Genomic DNA, 24,178 nt, shown 5'->3' on the forward strand with positions numbered 1-24,178 from the left:
AGGATGAAATCTTGCCATTTGCAATGATGTGGATGGATTAGAGTGTATTATGCTAAGTGGAATAAGTCATAGAAAGACAAATACTGTATGATTTCACTCATATGTGGAATTTAAGAAACAAAACAGATGAACATATGGGAAGGGGGAAAGAAGGAGAGAGGGAAATAAACCATAAGAGACTCATAATGTTAGAGAACAAACTGAGGGTTGAGGGAGGGAGGTGAGTGAGGGATGGGCTAGATGGGTGATGGGTATTAAAGAGGACACTTGTTATGATGAGTGTTGTATGTAAGTGATGAATCACTAAATTCTATTCCTGAAACCAATATTGCACTCTATGTTAACTAACTAAAATTTAAATTAAAATTACAAGAAAAAAAATAATTTAAAGGAAAAAAAATAAATCTACATTCTGAGCAACTTAAGGCAAGATCTGTGTATTATTCACTTCTATATCCCCAATGTCTCACTAGTGTATGGGGCATGCTAGGCACTAAATAAATATGGGCTGATGTATGAAATGTAGTTATTAGATATTATTCCATTTTCAACAATGGGAACTTCAGTGCTATATAAATGTGTGCTATAGATTTGAATAAAGATTCTGGAGATTTGAATGAAAAAAAAATCCTAGAAAAGATCACAGGCAGTAACTTCTTTGACAACAGCCCTGCAACTTCTTTCTAGATATGCCTCATGAGGCAAAGGAAACAAAAGCAAAAATAAACTATTGGGACTACATCAAAATAAAAATTTCTGCACAGCGAACAAAACAATCAACAAAGTTAAAAGGCAACCTACAGAATGGGAGATCTTTGAAAATGACATATCCCATAAAGGGTTGGTATCCAAAATTTACAAAGAACTTAATAAAACTCAACCCCCAAAACCAAATAATCCAAATAAAAGGTGTGTAGAAGACATGAATAGATATTGTTCCAAAGAAGACATACAGATGGCCAACAGACACATGAAAGGATGCTAATCATCGCTGATTATCAGGGAAAGGCAAATCAAAACTACAGTGAGATATCATCTCACACCTGTCAGAATGGCTAAAATTAACAACACAAGAAACAAGCGTTGGCAAGGAAGTTGAGAGAAAGGAACCCTCTTGCACTGTTGATGGGAATGCAAATGGGTGCATCCACTGTGGAAAACAGTATGGAGATTCCTCAAAAATTTAAAATTAGAACTACCCTATGATCCAGTAATCACACTACTAGATATTTACCCCTAAAATACAAAAACACTAATTTGAAGGAATACATGCACCCCTATTTTTATAGCACCAATATTTATAATAGTCAAATTATGTAAGCAGCCCAAGTGTTTAACAGTAGATGAATGGATAAAAAGGTGTGGTATATATACAATGGAATGTTATTCAACCATAAAAATGAATGAGATCTTGCCCTTTGCCACAACATGGATGGAGCTAGATTGCATAATGCTAAGTGAAATAAGTTAGTCAGAGAAAGACAAATACCTTATGATTTCACTCATATGTGGAATTTAAGAATCAAAACAGATGAGCAAAGGCAAAAATGGAGAAACTGAGAAACAGACTCTTAACTATAGAGAACAAACTGATGGTTACAAGAGAGGAGGTGGGTGTGGGGATGAGTTAAATTGGTGATGGGGATTAAGGAGTACACTTGTCATGATGAGCACCAGGTGATGTATGGAATTGTTGAATCACTATATTGTACACCTAAAACTAATATAACACTGTTAACTACAGTAGAATTAAAAACTTAATAAAAAAAACAGTAAACAACTATTATCTTTCAGTTTCTATCAAAGATTAGTGCACAGCTAAGCTGGGTCCTCTGGCCCAGGGTCTCACAAGGCTACGATCAAACTATTGAGTGGGGCTGCACTCTTCTCAAAGGTGTACTGTGGGAGAATCCACTTCCATGTTTACTCATATGGTTATTGGCAAGAGTCAGTTCCTCATATTCTATTGAAATGTTATAGTTTTTTGTCCTCAATTTTTTTTACTGACGACTGGCCAGAGACTACTCTTAGCTCCTTGCCACAAAGGCCTCTTTATAGGTCAGCTCATAATATGACAGATGCTTTCTATCAGAGCAAACCAGTAAGAAAACAAGACAGTGCGAACAAAATAGAGGCCAGAGTCTTTTTTGATAAAATCTCAAAAGTGATAACCCATCATTTTTGCCCTATTTTATCAACTTTTTAAAAATAAGTCACTAGACTCAGCTCACACTCAAAGGAAAGTGACTACAAAATTGCATGAGTAACAGAGTAAAAATCACTAGAAACCATATTATATGCTGCTTATTGCACCCACTAAATTGATTTCATGGCCTACTGATGGATTCTTGATCCACAGTTTGTAAAACGCTGCTCCAGACCACCATGGTAAACATGGGCTTTAGTGCTTGTTTATCTCTCAGATCTGTACTTTTTTTTTCTCATTTCTGACCTCTGGGGATTTCCATTACTTTTGCACCACTTCAGCCATACTTAATTTGTTTTAAATCTAGTACTTCTAGGTGTTTTGTGCTGAGGACTCTACAAATCTATTTCAAAATATTGCCAGAGTGAAATTATTTACTATATGCTTTCTACCATATAGAACTTGAGTCAAATATTGTACTACTTAAAATTACCTGGAAGTTTGCAGAAGTGCTTGGGGAGAATGTGACTGGCTGTCATGGGATCCTTTCCAAAGAACAAGATTTGGTGGTGGGAAAAATAAGAGTTTAATTTTCCATTTTTTTTATGTTCCAAGATCCAATCTAGTATACCACATTGGGTTTATTGCTTTAGAATTCTCAAATCTGACAGTTTTTCAGTCTTTCCTTGTTTTTCATGACCTTGAAAATTTTGGTCAGTTTTTTTTTTTTTTTTTTTTTGTAGAATGACCCTCAATTTGGGATTGTTTAATATTTACTCATGTTTAGACTGGGGTTTTGGGTTTTAGGAGGAATACCTTACAGGTGAAGGGCCCTTATCATCATCATATCAGAGGCAACATAATATAAAAATGACTTATTATTGATGACATGATATACTTGGATTAGGTAGGGTCTGCCAGGTTACTATTTTTCCTTTCCATACCGTATTCTTGGGAAGTGACTCACTAAATCTAGCCCACACTCAAAAGAAGGGGAATCAAACACCACCTCCTGGAGGAAGAAACACTAAATAATTTGTAAAAATATATTAAAACCACCACAGCAATGTGGGAAAAATAATTTGAGGCTATGAAAATATCCAGATGATACTCCTTAAAGTTTCACTCACCAATTTTGGCATTCATCAGTGGATTGTGCATGCAGCAATCATTGCAGTGGTGTTCTAATGGTGATTTTCTGTTTCCCTAATTCCTTCTACATTTATTATTTGAAATCCTACTGTAAAGAAGATTTGTTTCTTCTCTACAATTTATTCATTCAATTATTTATATATAAATGTATGGACTCCTTTATTATTTAGGTTATAACTCAATACTCTACTTATTTATTTTTTTGCTCAACTTATTCCAGCATTGGCCATTAAGAGCTCTTTCAGGATAGCATTTGTGTCCTTTTCACATTCCCTCATCTCTGCCCCTCAAACTTTAAAAAAAAAATTACTATCTAACATAGAGTGCAATATTGATTTCTGGAGTAGAATTCAGTGATTCCTCACTTACATACAACACCCAGTGCTCATCACAACTGCACTCCTTAATCCCCATCACCTATTTAACCCAACCCCCAACCAACTCCCCTCTGATAACCATCAGTTTGTTCTCTATAGTTAACAATCTCTTTCTTGGTTTGACTCTCTCTCTTTTTTTCCCCTTTGCTCATTTGGTTTGTCCTTAAATTCCACATATGAATGAAATCATAAGGTATTTGTTTTTCTCTGACTGACTTATTTCACTTAGCATAATACTCTTTAGCTCCATCCACATCATTGCAAATGGCAAGATTTCATTCTCTTTTATGGCTGAGTAATATTTCATTACATATATATGTAATGAAATATATATATCACATCTTATTTATTTTTCATATATATTTCATTATATATATATTTCATTTATATATCTATATCTATATATCACATCTTCTTTATCCATTCATCAGTAGATGGACACCTGGGCTGTTTCTATAATTTGGCAATTGTAGATAATACTGCTATAAACATTGGGGTACCTGTATCCCTTTGAATTAGTATTTTTGTATTTTTTGGATAAATACCTAGTAGTGCAATTGCCATACCATAGGATAGTTCTATCATTAAAATTTTGAGGACCCTCCATACTGTTTCCCACAGTGACTACCCCAGTTTGCATTCCCAACAAAAGTGCAAGAGGTTCTATTTTCTCCACATCCTTGCCAACATATTTTGTTCTTGTGGTGTTGATGTTAGCCATTCTGACAGGTGTAAGGTGAATCTCATTGTAGTTTTGATATGTATTTCCCTGATGGTCAGTGATGTTGAGCATCTTCTCATGTGTCTATTGGCCATTTCTATTTCTTTGGGAAGATATCTATTCATGTCTCCTGCTTATGTTTAATTAGATTACTACTTTTATGGATGTTGAATTTTATAAGTTCTTTATATATTTTGGATACTGATGCTTTATCAGGGAAGTTATTTGCAAATATCTTCTTACATTCCATAGGTTGCCTTTTAGTTTTCTTGATTGTTCCTTTGCTATATAGAAGCTTTGTATTTTGATATAATCCCAATAATTTATTTTTGCTCTTGTTTCCCTTGCCTCAGGAGACATAGCTAGAAAGAAGTTGCTATGCGCACTGTCAAAGAGGTTACTGCTTGTGTTCTCCTCTAGGTTTTTTGTGGTTTCAGATCTCACATTCAGGTCTTTCATCCATTTTGAATTTGTTTTTGTGTATGGTGTAAGAAAGTAGTCCAGTTTCATTCTCTTGCAGGTTGGTGTCCAGTTATCACAACACCATTTGTTGAAGAGACTTTTTTGCATTGGATATTCTTTCCTGCTTTGCTGAAGATTAACTGACCCTACAGTTGTGGGTTCATATCTGAGATTTCTATTCCGTTCCATTGATTTATGTGTCTGTTTTTGTGCCAGCACCATACTCTTTTGATCACTACAGCTTTGTAATAAAACTTGATGTCTGGAATTGTGATCCCCCCAGCTTTGCTTTTCTTCTTCAAGTTTGCTTTGGCTATTTGAGGTCTTTTGTGGTTCCATACAAATTTTAGTTTTGTTTGTTCTAGTTCTGTGAAAAGTGCTGTTCGTACTTTGATAGGGATTGCATTAAATGTGTAGATTGTTTCAAGTAGACATTTTAACAATATTTTTTCTTCAAATCCATGAGCATGAAATGTCTTTTCATTTCTTTGTGTCCTCTTCACACATTACTTTCATCAGTGTTTTATAGTTTTTAAGATACAGGTCCTTCAACTCTTTAGTTAGGTTTATTTGTAGGCATCTTAAAGTTTTTAGTGCAACTGTAAATGGGATTGATTCCTTGATTTCTCCTTCTGCTACTTCATTATTGGTGGATAGAAATGCAACCGATTTTTCTTTTTTAAATTTTATTTTATTAAGTTATGTTAGTCACCATACATTACATCATTAGTTTTTGATGTAGTGATCCACGATTCATTGTTTTAATATAAAACCCAGTGCTCCATGTAGTACATACCCTCCTAAATACCCATCATCGGGCTAACCCATCCCCCACCCACTCCCCTCTAAAACCCTGTTTGTTTCTCAGAGTCCATAGTCTCTCATGGTTCGTCTCCCCCTCCGATTTCCCCCCTTCATGTTCCCTTCCTACTATCTTCTTCTTCTTTTTTCTTTTTTTGACATATAATGTGTTATTTGTTTCAGAGGTACAGGTCTATGATTCATCAGTCTTACACAATTCACAGCGCTCACCATAGCACATACCTTCCCCAATGTCCATCTCTCAGCCACCCCATCCTTCCCACTTCCCACCACTCCAGCAACCCTTAGTTTGTTTCCTGAGATTAAGAGTGTCTTAAAGTTTATCTCCCTCTCTGGTTTCATCTTGTTTCATTTTTTCCTCCTTTCCTCTATGATCCTCTGTCTTGTTTTTCAAATTCCTCATATCAGTGAGATCATATGATAATTGTCTTTCTCTGATTGACTTATTTCGCTTGGCATAATACCCTCTAGTTCCATCCACGTCATTGCAAATGGCATGATTTCATTTTTTTGATGGCTGCCTAATATTCCATTGTATATATATACCACATCTTCTTTATCCATTCATCTGTTGATGGACATCTTGGCTCTTTCCATAGTTTGGCTATTGTGAACATTGCTCCTATAAACATTGGGCTGCATGTACCCCTTCGGATCACTACATTTGTATCTTTGGGGTAAATACCCAGTACTGCAATTGCTGGGTTGTAGGGTAGCTCTATTTTCAACATTTTGAGGAACCTCCATACTGTTTTCCAGAGTGGCTGCACCAGCTTGCATTCCCACCAACAGTGTAGGAGGGTTCCCCTTTCTCCACATCCTCGCCAACATCTGTCATTTCCTGACTTGTTAATTTTAGTCATTCTGACTGGTGTGAGGTGGTATCTCATTGAGGTTTGATTTGGATTTCCCTGATGCCAAGTGATATTGAACACTTTTTCATGTGTCTGTTGGCCATTTGGGTGTCTTCTTTGGAAAAATGTCTGTTCATGTCATCTGCCCATTTCTTGATTGGAGTATTTGTTCTTTGGGTGTTGAGTTTAATAAGTTCTTTATAGATTTTGGATACTAGCCCTTTATCTGATATGTCATTTGCAAATATCTTCTCCCATCTGTCAGTTGTCTTTTGGTTTGTTGACTGGTTCCTTTGCTGTGCAAAAACTTTTTATCTTGGTGAAGTCCCAATACTTCATTTTTGCCCTTGCTTCCCTTATGTTTGGCAATGTTTCTAGGAAGAAGTTGCTGTGGCTGAGGTCGAAGAGGTTGCTGCCTGTGTTCTCCTCTGGGATTTTGATGGATTCCTGTCTCACATTGAGGTCTTTCATCCACTTTGAGTCTATTTTTCTGTGTGGTGTAAGGAAATGGTCCAGCTTCATTCTTCTGCATGTGGCTGTCCAATTTTCCCAACACCATTTGTTGAAGAGACTGTCTTTTTTCCATTGGACATTCTTTCCTGCTTTGTCAAAGATTAGTTGACCATAGAGTTGAGGGTCCATTTTTGGCCTCTCTATCCTGTTCTGTTGATCTATGTGTCTGTTTTTGTGTCAGTACCATACTGTCTTGATGATTACAGCTTTGTAATAGAGTTTGAAGTCCAGAACTGTGATGCCGCCAGCTTTGCTTTTCTTTTTCAACATTCCTCTGGCTCTTCGGGGTCTTTTCTGGATCCATACAAATTTTAGGATTATTTGCTCCATTTCTTTGAAAAAAGTTGATGGTATTTTGATAGGGATTGCATTAAATGTGTAGACTGCTCTAGGTAGCATAGACATTTTCACAATATTTTTCTTCCAATCCATGAGCATGGAACGTTTTTCCATTTCTTTGCATCTTCCTCAATTTCTTTCATGAGTATTCTATAGTTTTCTGAGTACAGATCCTTTGCCTCTTTGGTTAGATTTATTCCCAGGTATCTTATGGTTGGGTGCAATGGTAAATGGGATCAACTCCTTAATTTCTCTTTCTTCTGTCTTGTTGGTGTATAGAAATGCCACTGATTTCTGTGCATTGATTTTATATCCTGCCACTTTACTGAATTCCTGTATGAGTTCTAGCAGTCTTGGGATGGAGTCTTTTGGGTTTTCCACATAAAGTGTCATATCATCTGCAAAGGGTGAGAGTTTGACTTCTTCTTTGCCAGTTTGGATGCCTTTTATTTCTTTTTGTTGTCTTATTGCTGTGGCCAGGACTTATAGTACTATGTTGAATAGCAGTGGTGATAGTGGACATCCCTGCTGTGTTCCTGGCCTTAGGCGAAAGCTCTTAGTTTTTCCGCATTGAGACTGATATTCGCTGTGGGTTTTTCATAGATGGCTTTTATGATACTGAGGTATGTACCCTCTATCCCTACACTCTGAAGAGTTTTGATCAAGAAAGGATGCTGTATTTGTCAAATGCTTTTTCTGCATCTATTGAGAGGATCTATGGTTCTTGTTCTTTCTTTTATTAATGTATTGTATCATGTTGATTGATTTGCAGATGTTGAAACAATCTTGCAGCCCAGGAATAAATCCCACTTGGTCGTGGTGAATAATCCTTTTCATGTACTATTGGATCCTATTGGCCAATATTTTGGTGAGAATTTTTGCATCTGTGTTCATCAGGGATATTGGTCTGTAATTCTCCTTTTTGATGGGGTCCTTTTCTGGTTTGGGGATCAAGGTAATGCTGGCCTCATAAAATAAGTTTGGAAGTTTTCCTTCCATTTCTATTTTTTGGAACAGTTTCAGAAGAATGGGTATTAATTCTTCTTTAAATGTTTGTTAGAATTCCCCTGGGAAGACCTTCTGGCCCTGGGCTCTTGTTTCTTGGAGATTTTTGATTACTGTTTCTATTTCCTTAGTGGTTATGGGTCTGTTCAGGATTTTTATTTCTTTGTGGTTCAATTTTGGTAGTTTATACATCTCTAGGAATGCATCCATTTCTTCCAGATTGTCTAATTTGCTGGCATATAGTTACTCATAATATGTTCTTTTAATTGTTTGTATTTCTTTGGTGTTGGTTGTGATCTCTCCTCTTTCATTCATGATTTTGTTGATTTGGGTCATTTCTCTTTTCTTTTTGATAAGTTTGGCCAGGGGTTTATAGATCTTATTAATTCTTTAAAAGAAACTCCTAGTATCATTAATCTGTTCTACTATTCTTTTGGTTTCTATTTCATTGATTTCTGCTCTGATCTTTATTATTTCTCTTCTCCTGCTGGGTTTAGGCTTTAATTGGTGTTCTTTCTCCAGCTCCATTAGGTGTAGGGTTAGGTTGTGTATTTGAGACCTTTCTTGTTTCTTGAGAAAGGCTTGTATTGCTATATACTTTCCTCTTAGGACCGCCTTTGCTGCATCTCAAAGATTTTGAAGAGTTGTGTTTTCATTTTCAGTTGTTTTCATGATTTTTTAAAAATTTTTCTTAAATTTCCTGGTTGACCCATTCATTCTTTACTAGAATGCTTTTTAGCCTCCATGTATTTGAGCTCTTTCTGACTTTCCTCTTGTGATTAAGTTCTAGTTTCAAAGCATTGTGGTCTGAGAATATGCAGGGAATGATCCCAAACTTTTGGTACCAGTTGAGAGCTGATTTGTGACCTAGGATGTGATCTATTCTGGAGAATGTTCCATGGGCACTAGAGAAGAATGTGCATTCTGTTGCTTTGGGGTGGAATGTTCTGAATATATCTGTGAAGTCCATTTGGTCCAGTGTGTCATTTAAAGCCTTTATTTCCTTGTTGATCTTTTGCTTAGATGATCTGTCCATTTCAGTGAAGGGGTGTTAAAGTCTCCTACTATTATTGTATTGTTGTCAATGTGTTTCTTTGATTTTGTTATTAATTGGCTTATATAATTGGCTGCCCCCATGGTAGGGGCATAGATATTTACAATTGTTAGATCTTCTTGTTAGATAGACCCTTTGAGTAGGATATAGTGTCCTTCCTCATCTCTTATTATTGTCTTTGATTTAAAATCTAATTTGTCTGATATAAGGATTGCCACCCAGCTTTCTTTTGATGTCCATAAGCATGGTAAATTGTTTTCCACCCTGTCACTTTCAATCTGGAGGTGTCTTTGGTTCTAAAATGAATCTCTTGCAGGCAGCATATCGACGGGTCTTTTTTTTTTTTTAATCCAATCTGATACCCCATGTCTTTTGATTGGGGCATTTAGCCCTTTTTCATTCAGGGTAACTATTGAAATATATGAATTTAGCTCCATTGTATTGCCTGTAAGGTAACTGTTACTGTATTTTGTCTCTATTCCTTTCTGGTCTATGTTACTTTTAGGTTCTCTCTTGGCTTAGAGGACCCCTTTCAATATTTCTTGTAGGGTTGGTTTGGTGTTTGCAAATTCTTTTAGTTTTTGTTTGTCCTGGAATCTTTTTATCTCTCCTTTATTTTCAGTGACAGCCTAGGTGGATATAGTATTCTTGGCTGCATATTTTTTCTCGTTTAGTGCTCTGAATATATCATGCCAGTCCTTTCTGGCCTACCAGGTCTCTGTGGATAGGTCTGCTGCCAATCTAATGTTTCTACCATTGTAGGTTACAGACCTCTTGTCCTGAGCTGTTTTCAGGGTTTTCGCTTTATCTCTGAGACTTGTGAGTTTTACTATTAGATGTTGGGGTGTTGACCTATTTTTATTGATTTTGGGGGGGTTCTCTGTGCCTCCTGGATTTTGATGCCTGTTTGCTTCCCCAAATTAGGGAGCTTTTCCGGTATAATTTGCTTCAACATACCTTCTGCCCCTCTCTTTCTTCTTCTTCTTCTGGGATCACAATTATTCTAATATTGTTTCATCTTATGGTATCATTTGTCTCTCAAAATCTCCCCTCCTGCTCCATTAGTTGTTTATTTCTCTTTTTCTCAGCTTCTTTATTCTCCATCATTTGGTCTTCTATATCACTAATTCTCTCTTCTGCCTCATTTATCCTAGCAGTTAGAGCCTCCATTTTTTATTGAACCTCATTAATAGCTTTTTGATTTTGACTTGGTTAGATTTTAGTTCTTTTATTTCTCCAGAAAGGCATTCTCTAGTATCTTCCATGCTTTTTCAAGCCCAGCTAGTATCTTTATAATCATGATTCTGACCTCTAGTTCAGACATCTTACTAATGTCTGTATTGATTAGGTGCTTGGCAGTTGGTATTGCCTCTTGTTCTTTTTTTTGAGGTGAGTTTTTCCATCTTGTCATTTTGTCCAGAGGAGAATAAATGAATGAGAGAACAAAATGCTAACAGGTTAACAATGACCCCAGAAAATATACACTAAACAAACCAGAAGAGACCCAAAACCGGGAGGAAAAGAAAGGAAAGAAAGAAAAAAAAAAGAATATGATCAAATATGATCAGGCTGTTGAATAGATCAGTGCCACACACTAGATTTTGGGCGTATTTTGGTCTGTTAGAAGACACTGCCTCCCAAAATTTTAAAGAAAGAAAAACTTAAATATGTACAAAAATAAGGGTAAATATGATGAAGGGATGGAATATGACTGTAAAGATAAAAATTAAGATGTGGTCCATATATGCAATGGAATATTACTCAGCCATCAGAAAGGATGAATACCCAACTTTTACATCAACATGGATGGGACTGGAGGATTTTATGCTAAGTGAAATAAGTCAAGCAGAGAAAGCCAATTATCATATGGTTTCACTTATTTGTGGAACATAAGGAATAGCATGGAGGACATTAGTAGAAGGAAGGGAAAAATGAAGGGGGGGGGAATCGGAGGGAGAGATGAACCATGAGAGACTATGGACACTGAGAAACAAACAGGGTATTAGAGGGGAGGGGAGAGGGGGGATTGGTTAGCCCAGTGATGGGTATTAAGGAGGGCACGTACTGCATGGAGCACTGGTTGTTATACGAAAACAATGGATCATGGATCACCACATCAAAAACTAATGATGTATTGTATGGTGACTAACATAACATAATAAAATTTAAAATATATATATAAATGATTTTATAAAAGGAATTGATAAGAAGTTTGTTGAAAAAAGAAAGAAGACAAATTTAAAAAAAAATAAAAAGGGAGAGAATGTGATCAGGCAGGAGACTAGAACAAATCCATACACTAGAGATTTAGGGTGTATATTGGTCTGTTAGAAGAAACTGTATCCCAAAATTTTAAAGAGAGAAAACTTAAGGTTAACTATAATGAAGGGATAGAATATGACTCTAAAAATGAAAATTAAAAAAGATTTTAGAAAAAAAATTGATAAGATGGTTGAAAAAGGGAAAAAGAAAGATTTTTAAAAAATAGAAAAAGAAAAAAACAAAGAAAATTTAAAAAATTAACTTTGAAAGACTAAAGAATCATAGGAAAAAAGTCATGAATTCTATGTGCTGTATTCCTCTAGTGCTGTAGCTTTGCAGTTCTCATTGATTGGGAAACTGAGTCTTGGCTGGATGTTCTTGCTGATCTTCTGGGGGAGGGGCCTGTTGCAGTGATTCTCAAATGTCTTTGCCCGAGGCGGAATTGCACCGCCCTTGTCAGGGACCAGGCTAGGTAACCTGCTCAGGTTTGCTCTTGGTAGCTTTTGTTCCCTGAAAGCTTTCCATACAGCTTTGGAGGATAAGAATGAAAATGGCAGCCTCCCAGTCTCTAATCCCGAAGGAGTCAAGAGCTCAGGGCCCCACTCCTCAGTGCTCCCTCAGAGAAAAGCAGTGAATCACTCCTGTCTCCCCAGTCTCCGGCTGCACTCTGTGATCACCTGGACTGTGACCAAGCATTTCTATCTCTGACACACAACCCCATTTGGAGTCTCCAAACCCAACAGATTTCTGCAGTGCACTCCTGCGCCACTCCTCCCAGGGGAGGAAAGGGAGTCTCCCCAGATCTGCTGCTTGTTGGGTCCCTGCTCGAAGAACGGTGGCCTGACTGTGCCGCGGATCACAGTTTATGGCAACCCTGAGCTGAGAGCCCACTTCTCGGCTCATCTTTCCAGCCGGCTTCCCCACTCTGATACCTGGGAGCTCTGCCACACTCAGACATCCCCGGTCTTTCTGTGACCCTGAGGGTCCTGAGACCACACTGTCCCAGCGAGGGTTCCACCCCCACTTAGCCACTGGAGTGACGTCCCTCAGCGGAGCCGACTTTTAAAAGTTCCCATTTTTTGCTCTGGTGCTCTATCACTTGCTGGTAGCTGGCTGAGGGAGGCTCCTTCCCCCTGTGGTCTATCTTCTCGAATATCGCCTCATATCCACTTCTTCACAAGTCTTAACTTCCAGAAAGTGGTCGCTTTTCTGTTTATAGAATTGCTGCTATTCTTTTCTTTGATCTCCTGTTGAGTTTGTAGGTGTTCATAATGGTCTGATACCTATCTAGCTGAATTCCTGGGACTGGACAAAATTTAGGTCTCCTACTCCTCCGCCACCTTGCTCTTCCCCATTGTGTTTGTTTTTATCTCTTTTTCATATTTGGGTGTTCCCATCTTGGATGCATAAATATTTACAACTGTTATATCTTCTTGTTGGATTGTCCCCATTTGATTATACAGTGTCCTTTTTTGTCTCTTGTGACAGTCTTTGTTTTAAAATCTAGTTTGTCTGATATAATTTTTGCTCCTCCAGTTTTCTTTTAACATCCATTTGCATGATAAATTCTTCTCCATCCTGCCAGTTTCAATCTGCACGTGTCTCAGTCTAAAATGGGTCTCTTGTGGGCAGCATATAGATCAGTCTTGCTTTTTAATCCATTGTATTACTTTATGTCTTTTGATCAGAACATTTAGTCCATTTACTTTCAAAGTAATTATTGATGTATATGTATTTCTTGCAATTTTATTACTTGTTTTGTGATTGTTTCTGAAATTTTTCTCTGTTCATTCTCTTTCCTTCTTTCTTTCTTTCATGGTTTGCTGGGTTTCCTTAGTGATACATTTATATTTCTTTCTCTTTTTCTTTGCATACATATTAGTGGTTTTTGATTTGTGGTTACAATTAGATTTGCATATAACATCTCCCATATATAGCAGTCTATATCAAGTTGATGGTCATTTAAGTTTGAACTCATTCTTTACTCCTCTCCTTCCCACGTTTGAGATATATGGTGTCATATTTTGCAATCTTTTATTTTGTGAGTTCCTTTACCGGTTTTTTACAGAAGTATTAATTTTTATTGCTTTTGTGTTTCCTACCTTCATCTTCTCATTTATAATCCTTCCTTTCCACTCAAAGTGTCCCCTTTAATATTTCTTGCAGGCTGGTTTAATGATCATGAACTCCTTCAGTTTTTGTTTGTCTGAGAAACTTTTTTTTTTTAATTATGTTATGTTAGTTATCTAAGAAACTCTTTATCTCTCCTCCTATTCTGGATGATAGCCTTGCTGTATAGAGTACCTTGGCTGTATATTTTTCCCATTCAGCAATTTGAATGTATCATTTCCCTCCCTCTGGTTTGCAAGGTTTCTGCTGAAATGTTCATTTACAGCCTTATGGGGTTTCCCTTGTATGTAACTTTTGACTTGCTGCCTGTAAAATTTTTCTTCATCACTAAATTTTGCCATTTTAATTACAATATGTCTTAGTGTGGATATGCTTTTATTGATTTTGTTGGAGCATCGCTGTGTCCCTTGGATCTGGATATCTGTTTCCTTCCTCAGATTAGGGAATTTTTTCATTATTATTTGTGCAAGTAAATTTTCTGCCCACTATTTTTTCTCTTCTTCTGGGATCCCTATAATATGAATGTTATTATGTTTGATGGAGTCTCTCCATTCCCTAAACCTATTCTCATTTTGCACAATTCTTTTTTCTTTTGTTCAGCTTGATTACATTTGGTTACTCTGTCTTGTAGATCACTAATTTGTTCTTCTGTTTTTTCCAGCCTGCTGTTCATTTTATCAAGTGTGTTTCTCATTTCATTTATTGAACCCTTTATCTCTGTTATGCTATTCCTTATCTGTGTATTAAGGGACTCATTGATGCCTTCCAGTCTTTTCTCAAGTCCAGTGTGTATCTTTATGATCATTACTTTAAATTCTCTGTCAGGCATGTCACTTATATCTGTTTTGCTTGGACCTTTGGTCATGGCCTTATCCAATTCTTGCATTTGGAATAAATTTGTCTGTCTTCTCATTTTTGTAAGTACTTATGCATGTTCCTGTATGTGAGGAAAGTCAGCTACTTCTCCTGTTCTTGAGGATAATGGCCTTATGAAGAAGAGGTCCTATAATACCCCATAGTATAGTGTCCTCTATTCCCCATGGCCTAGTGCTTCAGGGCATGTCTCCAATTGGTGCTGCATGTGCTCTGCCACTGTATCATGGCTGCTTTATCCTTCAGGCTAGTCACCTGCAAAGGCTCTCTTCACCTGTTGTGGGCAATATTTGGTACCTGGTCTGAGTGTGGCAATTTTTAACTAGGTGTGTTCTGGTCTGCTTGTGCTTCCACCATTGCTGCCAGAACCAAAGCCCTGCAAAACTCCTGGTTCGAGGGATGCAATGTGGGCAGGGGTTTGAGCTGGTCTTCTAGGGGAAGGGTCCTGCCACAATGGAACTGAGGCAAGCATGACTGGGAAGGGCAGTTCCACCAGAGTGTGTGTGTGTGGGGGGGGAGGTCACAGTTTGGTATAAGTTAGTTTGGTAGCAAGTGTAGGCCTTGGCTGGGTCCCACAAGTGGTCCTGTTCTTAAACTGAGGGGTAGAGGAGAGAAATGGTGCCTGTCATTCCCTTTGCTCCCAGTGGGGTCTTTCCCTGAATGCTACCACTCAGTGACACACTCCAAGATGAGCAAATAACCTCCCTATTGTGTGTCCCAGGCACTCTTCAGATTGCTGTTTTCAAGTTTTATGCCCGCAGACTGTTTGCCCTGCTTTCTCTCCAAGAGCATCCTTAATGCCCTCTGTGCTTTCCCAGAGCCAATCCTGCTGACCTTTAAATCTCCAGGCTTTAAGCCTTGGTGGTTGCAAGAACTCACAAAATTCAGCCCCTCTTACTTTCCAAGCCAATTTCCATTGATGCTTGTCTTCTCTATGTGGGGTCCCCTGTGTGCTAGTCTGTCTCACCCTTTTCTGCAACTGCAGCTCCTTCCCCACCATGGTGACAATGATCTGTTTCTCTCCCAAGGTGTGTTTCCACACTTCTTACCTTCTTCGATGTGGGCTCTTCTCTACCTTTAGTTGTGAAGTTTGTTCTGCCATTCTTCAGGTTGGTTTTGGGGTTATTAGGATGATTTGATAGTTATCTAGTTGTATTTGTGGGACAAGGCAAGCCTAGAGTTTTCCTACTCCACCACCATCTTCCCAGATTTCTTTGTTTCTTTTTTATCTTTTTTTTTTTTTGCTTTTTCTTCATCTTATCTGAGCATTTTTCATGATCTCATTTTATTGCTTGTGTTTACTTATCATTTATATATCTTCATGCTTTTTTTTTTTTTTTTTTTTTTTACTTTTTAGTGGTTCCCCTAGGGTTTACAATGTATGTTTTAAAATAATTTGGGTTCACCTTCAAATAACACTATATTACCTTACATGTAGAACAAATACCGTATAACAGAATATTCCCAGACTCTTCCTCCCTTTCCTTGTGTCATTGTTGTACTTATTTCATTTTGATATATGCTATGAACACCCAATACATTATTACTATTATTGCTTTAAATGGTCAGTTATCTTTTAGAACAATTAAGAATATGCAAAATAAAAGGTATATTTTGCCTTAATTTATTCCTTTTTCAATGCTTTTCTTTAATGATGTAGATCCAATTTTCTGACCTATATCAGATCTTTTCTGCCTAAATATTGTTCTTTAATATTTCTTATAAGAAAGGTCTGCCTGTGATGAATTTCCAGTTTTGTTTTTTTTTTTTTTGTCTGAAATAAAAGTATTTATTTTGCCTCTATTTTTGAAGGACATTTTTGCTGAATTTAGAATTCTGGATTGGCAGGGTTTGTGGGGCTTTTTTGTTGTTGTTGCTGTTGTTGCTTACTTCCAGTACTTTAAATTTTTTATTCCACTATCTTTTTTGCTTATGTGGCTTCTGACAAGAAGTCCAGTATAATTCTCCTCCTTGTTCTTCTGTAAGTAAGGTGTTCCTACTACCCCTTTTTCCTGGCCTCCTTCAGTATTTTATTTTTGCCGGATTTTCTGCAGTTTGAATTTGCTATGTCTAGGTGTGGTGTGCTTCTTTTTAAAATTTTATTTATCTTGCTTGGTATTCTCTGAGATACTTGAATCTGTGGTTTGGTATCAATAACTGAATTTTGGAAAATTTTGGCAGTTCTTTCTTCAAATATTTCTTCTTTCCCATTATCTCCCTCTTCTCGTTCTGTTATTCTAATTACATATATATTACATTATATATATATATATATTCTAATTACATATATATGTCTATATGTGATATTTCTATGTTACATATATATTCCACTATTTTATACAAAGTTCTTGGATATTTTGTTCTGGGTTGTTTTGTTTGGTTTGTTTTTTTTTTACAATTTTTTTTTTCTCTCTGCTTTTTAGGGTGTGTAATTTCTACTGATCTATTTTCAAGTTCATATATTTCTCAGCTATGTTAAGTTCACTTATGAGAACATTGAAGACATTCTTCAGATCAATTACTGTGTTTCTTCTCTTGCATTTATATTTGATTCTTTCTTATACTTTCCATCCCCCTACTGAAATTATCTATCTGATCTTGCATGCTGTCTACCTTTTCAATAAAGCTTTTAACTTATCAATCATAACTATTTTAAATTCCTTGCCTGATAATTCCAACATGAGTATCATAACTGAGTCTGATCCTAATGATTTGTCTCTTCAGACTATTTTTCTTCTTGCCTTGATTCTTCCCTTTGGACTGCTCTCTGGAGACAATTATCTTTTGCATCCTTTGAAGATGTAGTCTTCTGTTATTTTACTTATTTTAGCCTGATAGTAGGGAATAGGGGACTAATGACATTCCATGTTAGTCTGATTAAGCCTCCATCTTAGGCAGTCTTATCCTCAATCTTGGAGGTGTGACCTTCCCATGTGTTCCTGGTTCTTCTTTAACTATAATGGTGCGCCTAGTGCATATTCCGATGCCTCCTGGGCTACGGCATTTTTCCATTTTCCTTCTCCAGCTGTGCTGAGTTTCTACCAGTGTCCTCACTTTCTGTTGCCCTTCCTTCTTCAGATTAAGGCTTATTTTCTTTAGGGGAGATGGAGTAGATTGGTCTCAGCAGAGTTTCAATAGTGTTGGCCATTCTTCTCTGTCAGCAGCACTTAATTTCCACCAGTGCTCTCAAACTACAGTTGCATTCCCTTTCTCTATGAAGACTAAGGTTTTTGTTTCATAGAATACAAAGGGAGAATGGCCTGGGCACAATTTCAGCAATGGCTGCTATTCTGTTTTCCTCTCCAAGCCAGAACTACAGAACATCTTTTTCAGGATTCTTCTGTACCTGGTGGAATTCCTAGAGGATGCAAAACCGCCTATGTCTTCAGCCCCAGGGGCTTCACATTCTCATGCTAGCCCACAATGAACCTTTAGCAATTTATTAAAAATTTTTAGCTGAATCCTCTTATGAGTTTATATGTTGTGCAGTAGTATCTATGAAAGATAAGCAAATACCTGGGCCCTATTGCTCCCTGCAGATGACTGCCTGTGTTTATGGATTTGGGGTTAGCTGTTCACACTGTAATCTCAGTTTTCTGATGAATTCAGAAGTCAGTTTGAAAATTTCCAGGTTTTTGTTATTGTTGTCATTGTTATAATAGTAGGGAAGATGTTTTCCCAATTCAACATCTCTGAGCTGATAACAGAAGATGATGGGGACCTGGGGATAAGCCTTTGAGATTTTGTTTATCTTCCAGCATCAATACCCCAGTTTACCAATTCCCCCACAATGGTGATCATGGTGGGTTTACCAGCTCGAGGAAAGACCTACATCTCCACGAAGCTCACAAGATATCTCAACTGGATAGGAACACCAACTAAAGGTATGTCTCTGAAACCCTTTGTTCTATAGCCCCCTACCGGCCACAGGCTGAAGAGTAAGGTAGCAGGCCTCAGAATGCCTCAAAACATTATTACGAATCTTAGGATTACTACTACTACTATTACTACAACAACTACTACTACTACCACCACCACCACACTCTTAAAAGTTTTACAATTTCTTGAGCACATACTCTATGCCTAACTGTATTCTAGGTACTAGGTATAGGAAAACTAGTAAGATTAAATGCTGTTCTCAAGGACCTCCAGTTTTGCAAGAACTTAACACAATCCTATAAGTAATATACTATTTTTATTACCATTATTATTATTTTATTACCATTATTATTATTATTATCACACCAATAATACTATTTTGATTAGCATTACCATTTATCCAAAACCTTAAGATTTTCTTCAAGCCTTAGGGTATGTAGAATCAAGCATATTGAAGCCACAGCCCAGAGGTTCCCACAGGGTCTTCACTAAAGCTGGGCACCTTCATTCACCTCATCCTCTAGAGTTCAGAAGGTGTCCACTCTCTCCAAGCCTCTCCTTAGGTCTGAGCTTTTTTACTTCCCCTCCCCAGCTGGAAGTGGTCCTGCCTTTTTCCACCTCCAGAAGGGCCTCCTTCCCTGCCTGTCAATCTCCTCCTTCACTCCCTATTTCCAACTTTCCATTCTCCTCAGTGTGGTCTCTTTTCTGCTACTATCAGTTATTTAGTAATCACTCTCTCCTATTCCCCATTTGATTTTTCTACCCACCCCCACCCTGTATCTCCATTCCTGTTTGATGGCTCTGTTCCCCCTAAGAGGACTGTGCTTCTCTGAGCTCCCATACCAACCCTCCCAACAGCCCCCTCTATGCCAACACTAATTACAGAGTGTGCTGTTGTAGTGTGTGTCTGTGTATCTTTCCCCAGGAGCTGTTCTGGGGACAGGGGACCAGGTCATATTCCTTTCCTTCTCTCAAGTATGACCAGATTAAGACATTTAGAGGCTCTAAACAGTAAGAAATAGGGTGCCTCCACATCATATACAATTCAGAATAAAAACGGTAATGGTAAGAAAGTCTACCAGTGTTTTTTATTTACCCCCAATGACTATATTGATACTTTCAATGAATATCAACTTATCTAAAAATTTTATTGCGACCATGTTCCTCCTTTCCTGGTACACTAAGCAAGTACTTAGACTCTCTCTTGTGAAATGGAGCACTGCTCCCCATTGCAGCAAACAGTTCTCCTTGGGCATTTATTTATTCAATCATTAATTATTCACTGAGCAGATAGCTGTGTAAAAGCCCTTGTTGGATATTGGGCAAAGACAAGTAGGATAGGATGCTTATCCTCAAAGAACTAACATCTATTCTTAAGTTCTAAAATGCCCATGAAAAAGAATCTAGTATTATCATCATTTTACAGTTGATTAAATTAATGCCCAAGAGGTGAAGTACCTCTAAAGGCACACGGCCACTGAGTGACAGAACCAGGAAATGAGCCCACATCTGGTTGATTCCAAAGCCGACACTCACTGTGCCAGGTCTGCTACTTGGCTCTACTGATGGGAAGAAAAAATAATCCCACCTTGACCCTATACTCACCTTTTCTCCATTATTTTTCTCTCCTTTCTCTTGCCCATCTCAGCATCCTATCTTCCCCCTTCCCTCCCTCTCTTCAACTCTCCTCCTCTCTTTCTCCCATTTCTTCTTTTCCTTCATGCACTTTCTCTAATTCACTGGCAAAGGGTTTTCCAATGGTTTTTTATGTGCCAAAACCCATGCTAGGCATTGAAGATGCAAAAATTAATGAGATTCACACCCTGTCCTTGAAGAGTTTTCTATCTGGCTGGGATGCATACTAACACCTCATGGTCACTTAAGGAATCCTAAATCAGGGTACTGAGGGGGCTCACAGAGGAAATCACCAACTGGAAGGCAGAGAAAGCTTCTAGATAGGGTATATTTGAGCTTGGTCTTGTGGGAGGAGTAGAACATTGGCAGAAGAGGAGAGAAGGAATAGTTCTTGTGGAGGACTGCGGCTCCAAGTAGCTTCTGCTGGGTGTTAGGAGAACATGGGATGGTGATGGATGGGTCTCTGCCCTAATGCACATACTTTCCATCTGCTCCAGTCCAGTCCATTCTCACAGAGCACAAAGCCTCAGAGTCATGTTTCAAAGCACAAAGCTTACCATACCTACAGCCTCCAAGGATCTTCTTGGTCTGCAGGTTTAAGCCCAAGCTTTTTAGCCTGTTGTTCAAGGCCCTCCACAATCCACCCCAGCCAGTCTCTCAGGCTTCAGTCACAGTGAATAACTCACCATCCCCTAAACATATTCTGCCTTCTGCCAATGTCATACCTTTGCTTACGGTGTTCCTCTACCTGGAATGTCTTTGTTCCCCACTCCCATCCCCCATGCCTGTCTATAAAAGGCCTGCCTTCCTAAAAGGACTGGTTCAAATGCTGCTTTCTCCAAGAAATGATCTTAGATTACCCCAAGTGTAATTAATTTGTCCTTCCCCCTTATTCTTTCGAATGCCTGACAGAGAACTTAACAAACTGTGTGGGAACTCTATATTTACTGGTTTACTCTCTGTCCTACTTGCTGGATTGTGAGCTCCTTGGGACCCCATCATGCATATCTCATCTATCTTTGAGACTTCAGAACTCATGTCCTGCTTTACAGAGTGTGCATCAGAATGTGTTTATTGAATGGATGAATGAAATATTGCATTAGCTTCTTATCCTCTTTCTTCTCCTTTCCTTACCTTCTCTCAGGTTTTTCATTATTACTGATGAGAAAGTATGGCTTAGAGAGGGCAATAAATTTAGATTTTCTGTCATGATACAGGAAAATGTAGTAACATTGGACTAGGATTCAGGAGGCCCAGTCTAGTCCTGTTACCTACTGACTCACTAAATTACCTGCTCACCTGTTTGATCCTTAGTGATTGATTTTACTCACTGGATCTGTTTCCTTATCTTTCCAATGGAGTAGAGCATTGAAGGGTTAGAGTTTATGGTAGAATAGCAGAAAATCCACTAGCTTTGGAGCCAAACAGACCTGGTTTTTAATCCCAGATTCCCACTTATTAACTATGAAAGTTACTTCCTATCTCTGAACTTCAATTTCTTCATTTGTAAAATGGGATTATAATTTCTATGTCGCAGGGTTGTTGTGAGGAATAAATGAGATGGTAACCATAATTTGAAGCTTTTAAGCATATTCTATAGCTACAAATTATACCTCCTTCAATCTCTGAAATCCCTCCCAACAATGACATATTTTTCCACTAGAATCTTTCCAACCCCTTCACCAGGTGTCCCTGCTTTCAGTGTTTAATTTAGGCCAGTACCGACGAGAGGCAGTGAGCTACAAGAACTATGAATTTTTTCTTCCAGACAACATGGAGGCCCTACATATCAGGAAGTAAGTGTCTAATATTTTAGAGTTCAGTGCTGCTCCTTGTTGAAGGAGGGCTTTGTTCAGATAATGGGGGTGTGGGGCAGAGTAATTTGGGTTAGCAAGGAGGTTTTCCAGACTCTCAAAGGGTGGTTGGAAAAGCCCTTCCCCTAGCTTACCCAAAGTCTGTTTCTGGTCATAACCATCCCCTACTTAAGAACTTAGGAACTAATGGTCTCCTACTCCTTACAGAAGAGAGTGGAAAATTTGAGTCTGAGCATTTAAGAGTCTCAATAGCATGGCCCATTCCAGTCTCTCCAGTACCATTTATTCAATCTCAAGTTCTCTCTCCTCTACAAGACACTGAGCACTTCCAGAACAGATCCTAGGTCTCATTTATTGATCCATGCCCTTATAATAGAACCCAGCAAAGAGTAATCACTAAATAGATTTTTGCCAAATGCACAAATATATTGCCACCATCATACCTGTGCTTGTACTGTTACCCATTCCAGGAATGCCTTCTACTTCACACACTATATACTCAAAATCTACCTGGGTTTAAGGACCAGTTCCACTTGAGCTCTATCCCCTCAAAGGTTGTTTTTTAATATGTCTCTGTCATTAGTCCACTTTTCCTGGGTATGCCACTTTATGCCTGCCCCTAAAATGTGCACACAGAGCCACTTTCAACTGTGTGACCTGTCTGTGCTTGTCATAGTGCCTAGAACATAGGATACCCTGTGTAGATGTTTCATTGATGAATAATTTAATGTGAGATATCTGAGAGATGGTGCAAAAGACAATGGAGAAAAATAGAGAGGAACTCATCTTGGGGACAAGGATTGTCTGTTTCTTTCTCCATCTTTTTCAGGCAGTGTGCCCTGGCAGCCCTGAAGGATGTCCATGACTATCTCAGCCATGAGGAAGGTCATGTTGCGGTAAGGAAATTTGCATTTTCCCTCAAGTTTCTGCCAGAATGAAGGACCCCTAATATGTATTGAGCATTTACTATGTTCTACACACTATTCTAAGTACTTTGCACATATTAATTTAATTCCACCCTCTCCCATAAGACAGGCATTGTTGTTATACTCCATTTTATAGCCCAGAAAAATGGCACAGAGAGATTAAATAATTTCCCAGGGTGGCACAGCATGTATGCAGCAATGCTAAAACTAGAATTCAAGTTGCATAGGTCCAAAATCTACACTCTTAACCGCTATGCTTTACCACTCCACCCCCAAGAATTCAGTAAGACTTCAGTACACTTTAAGATTACAGTACAAACATTTTTGAGTTCTAGAGATTTACCTAAATATCTAGTCAATTTAATCTCATAGGCCCTTGGGGTAAGATTTGTGAATTCTAAAAGGGGAAAAGATCCTCAAATGGTCCCACCTGAGGTGCTGAAGATAGGGAGTTGTTTCCTGTTCTTGAAGAGCTCCAAAGTGATAGGGAAGGAAGAATCCTCAACTAGGAATTGAGAAGATCCATTCTAGCTCTGCTCTGGTAGCAACTCTTGGTGGCCTTGGTTAAGGCAAATCTTTCCTCTAAGCCTTGGTTGTTTTACCTATAAAATTACCCTAATAAAAATTTACAATTTTCCTCTTGTTTATACCTACAGTCTGCTACATTTCTGGACTGACAGCAAGGGCTCAATGAATGCTTAAGAAATTGGAATAAGTCAATTTCAAATCCTTCCTATTCTTCAAAACTCAGTCAAGTTCTATGTCACCCTGGAAGCCCTCCACTTAGCACAAGGATAGTCAAGGCATAGGTGTTCTCTCAAAACCAGATTCAGAGTAAACCAATCTCATCATTGGCCTCTAGGTTTTTGATGCCACCAACACTACCAGAGAACGACGGTCACTAATTCTGCAGTTTGCTAAGGAACATGGTTACAAGGTATAGTAACACTCCCACTCTTTTCTAGAGCCTACTTATCTAGTACAAACCCCAAAGAAAGGCAAACCAGAGGACTCTAATCTGTCAAATCAGCTACAAATCAGGCTCAACATTTTAATTTGGTTATATGGCTTTCCAGATCACAGTTAGAAGCAACAAAACAGAACAGGAAAGAGGTGCTATATTAGGCAATGGAAGATAATTGCTGACAGGCTGACACTGTGGGGGGTGGAAATGAGGAAGGAGAGAAGAGAACTACTACAAAAAGCATATATAA

General features: G+C 38.1%; 1 protein-coding gene across 2 annotated transcripts in view; it reads left to right on the forward strand.

The window, feature by feature from the left end:
* The window catches only part of PFKFB1 (6-phosphofructo-2-kinase/fructose-2,6-biphosphatase 1), a 104,060-nt gene that overhangs the window by 44,589 nt on the left and 35,293 nt on the right, over positions 1–24,178 (forward strand). The window contains exons 2-5 of one of the 2 annotated variants that reach the window (XM_032399178.1): positions 18,469–18,594; positions 21,927–22,020; positions 22,868–22,934; positions 23,827–23,901. In XM_032399178.1, the coding sequence (XP_032255069.1) occupies positions 18,469–18,594; positions 21,927–22,020; positions 22,868–22,934; positions 23,827–23,901 (362 nt within the window). The remainder of the gene's footprint in view (positions 1–18,468; positions 18,595–21,926; positions 22,021–22,867; positions 22,935–23,826; positions 23,902–24,178) is intronic. The other variant, XM_032399179.1, reaches the window with a different exon arrangement.

This window comes from Phoca vitulina, unplaced genomic scaffold (assembly GCF_004348235.1).
Source record: "Phoca vitulina isolate PV1807 unplaced genomic scaffold, GSC_HSeal_1.0 scaffold133, whole genome shotgun sequence".
Lineage (NCBI taxonomy): Eukaryota > Metazoa > Chordata > Mammalia > Carnivora > Phocidae > Phoca > Phoca vitulina.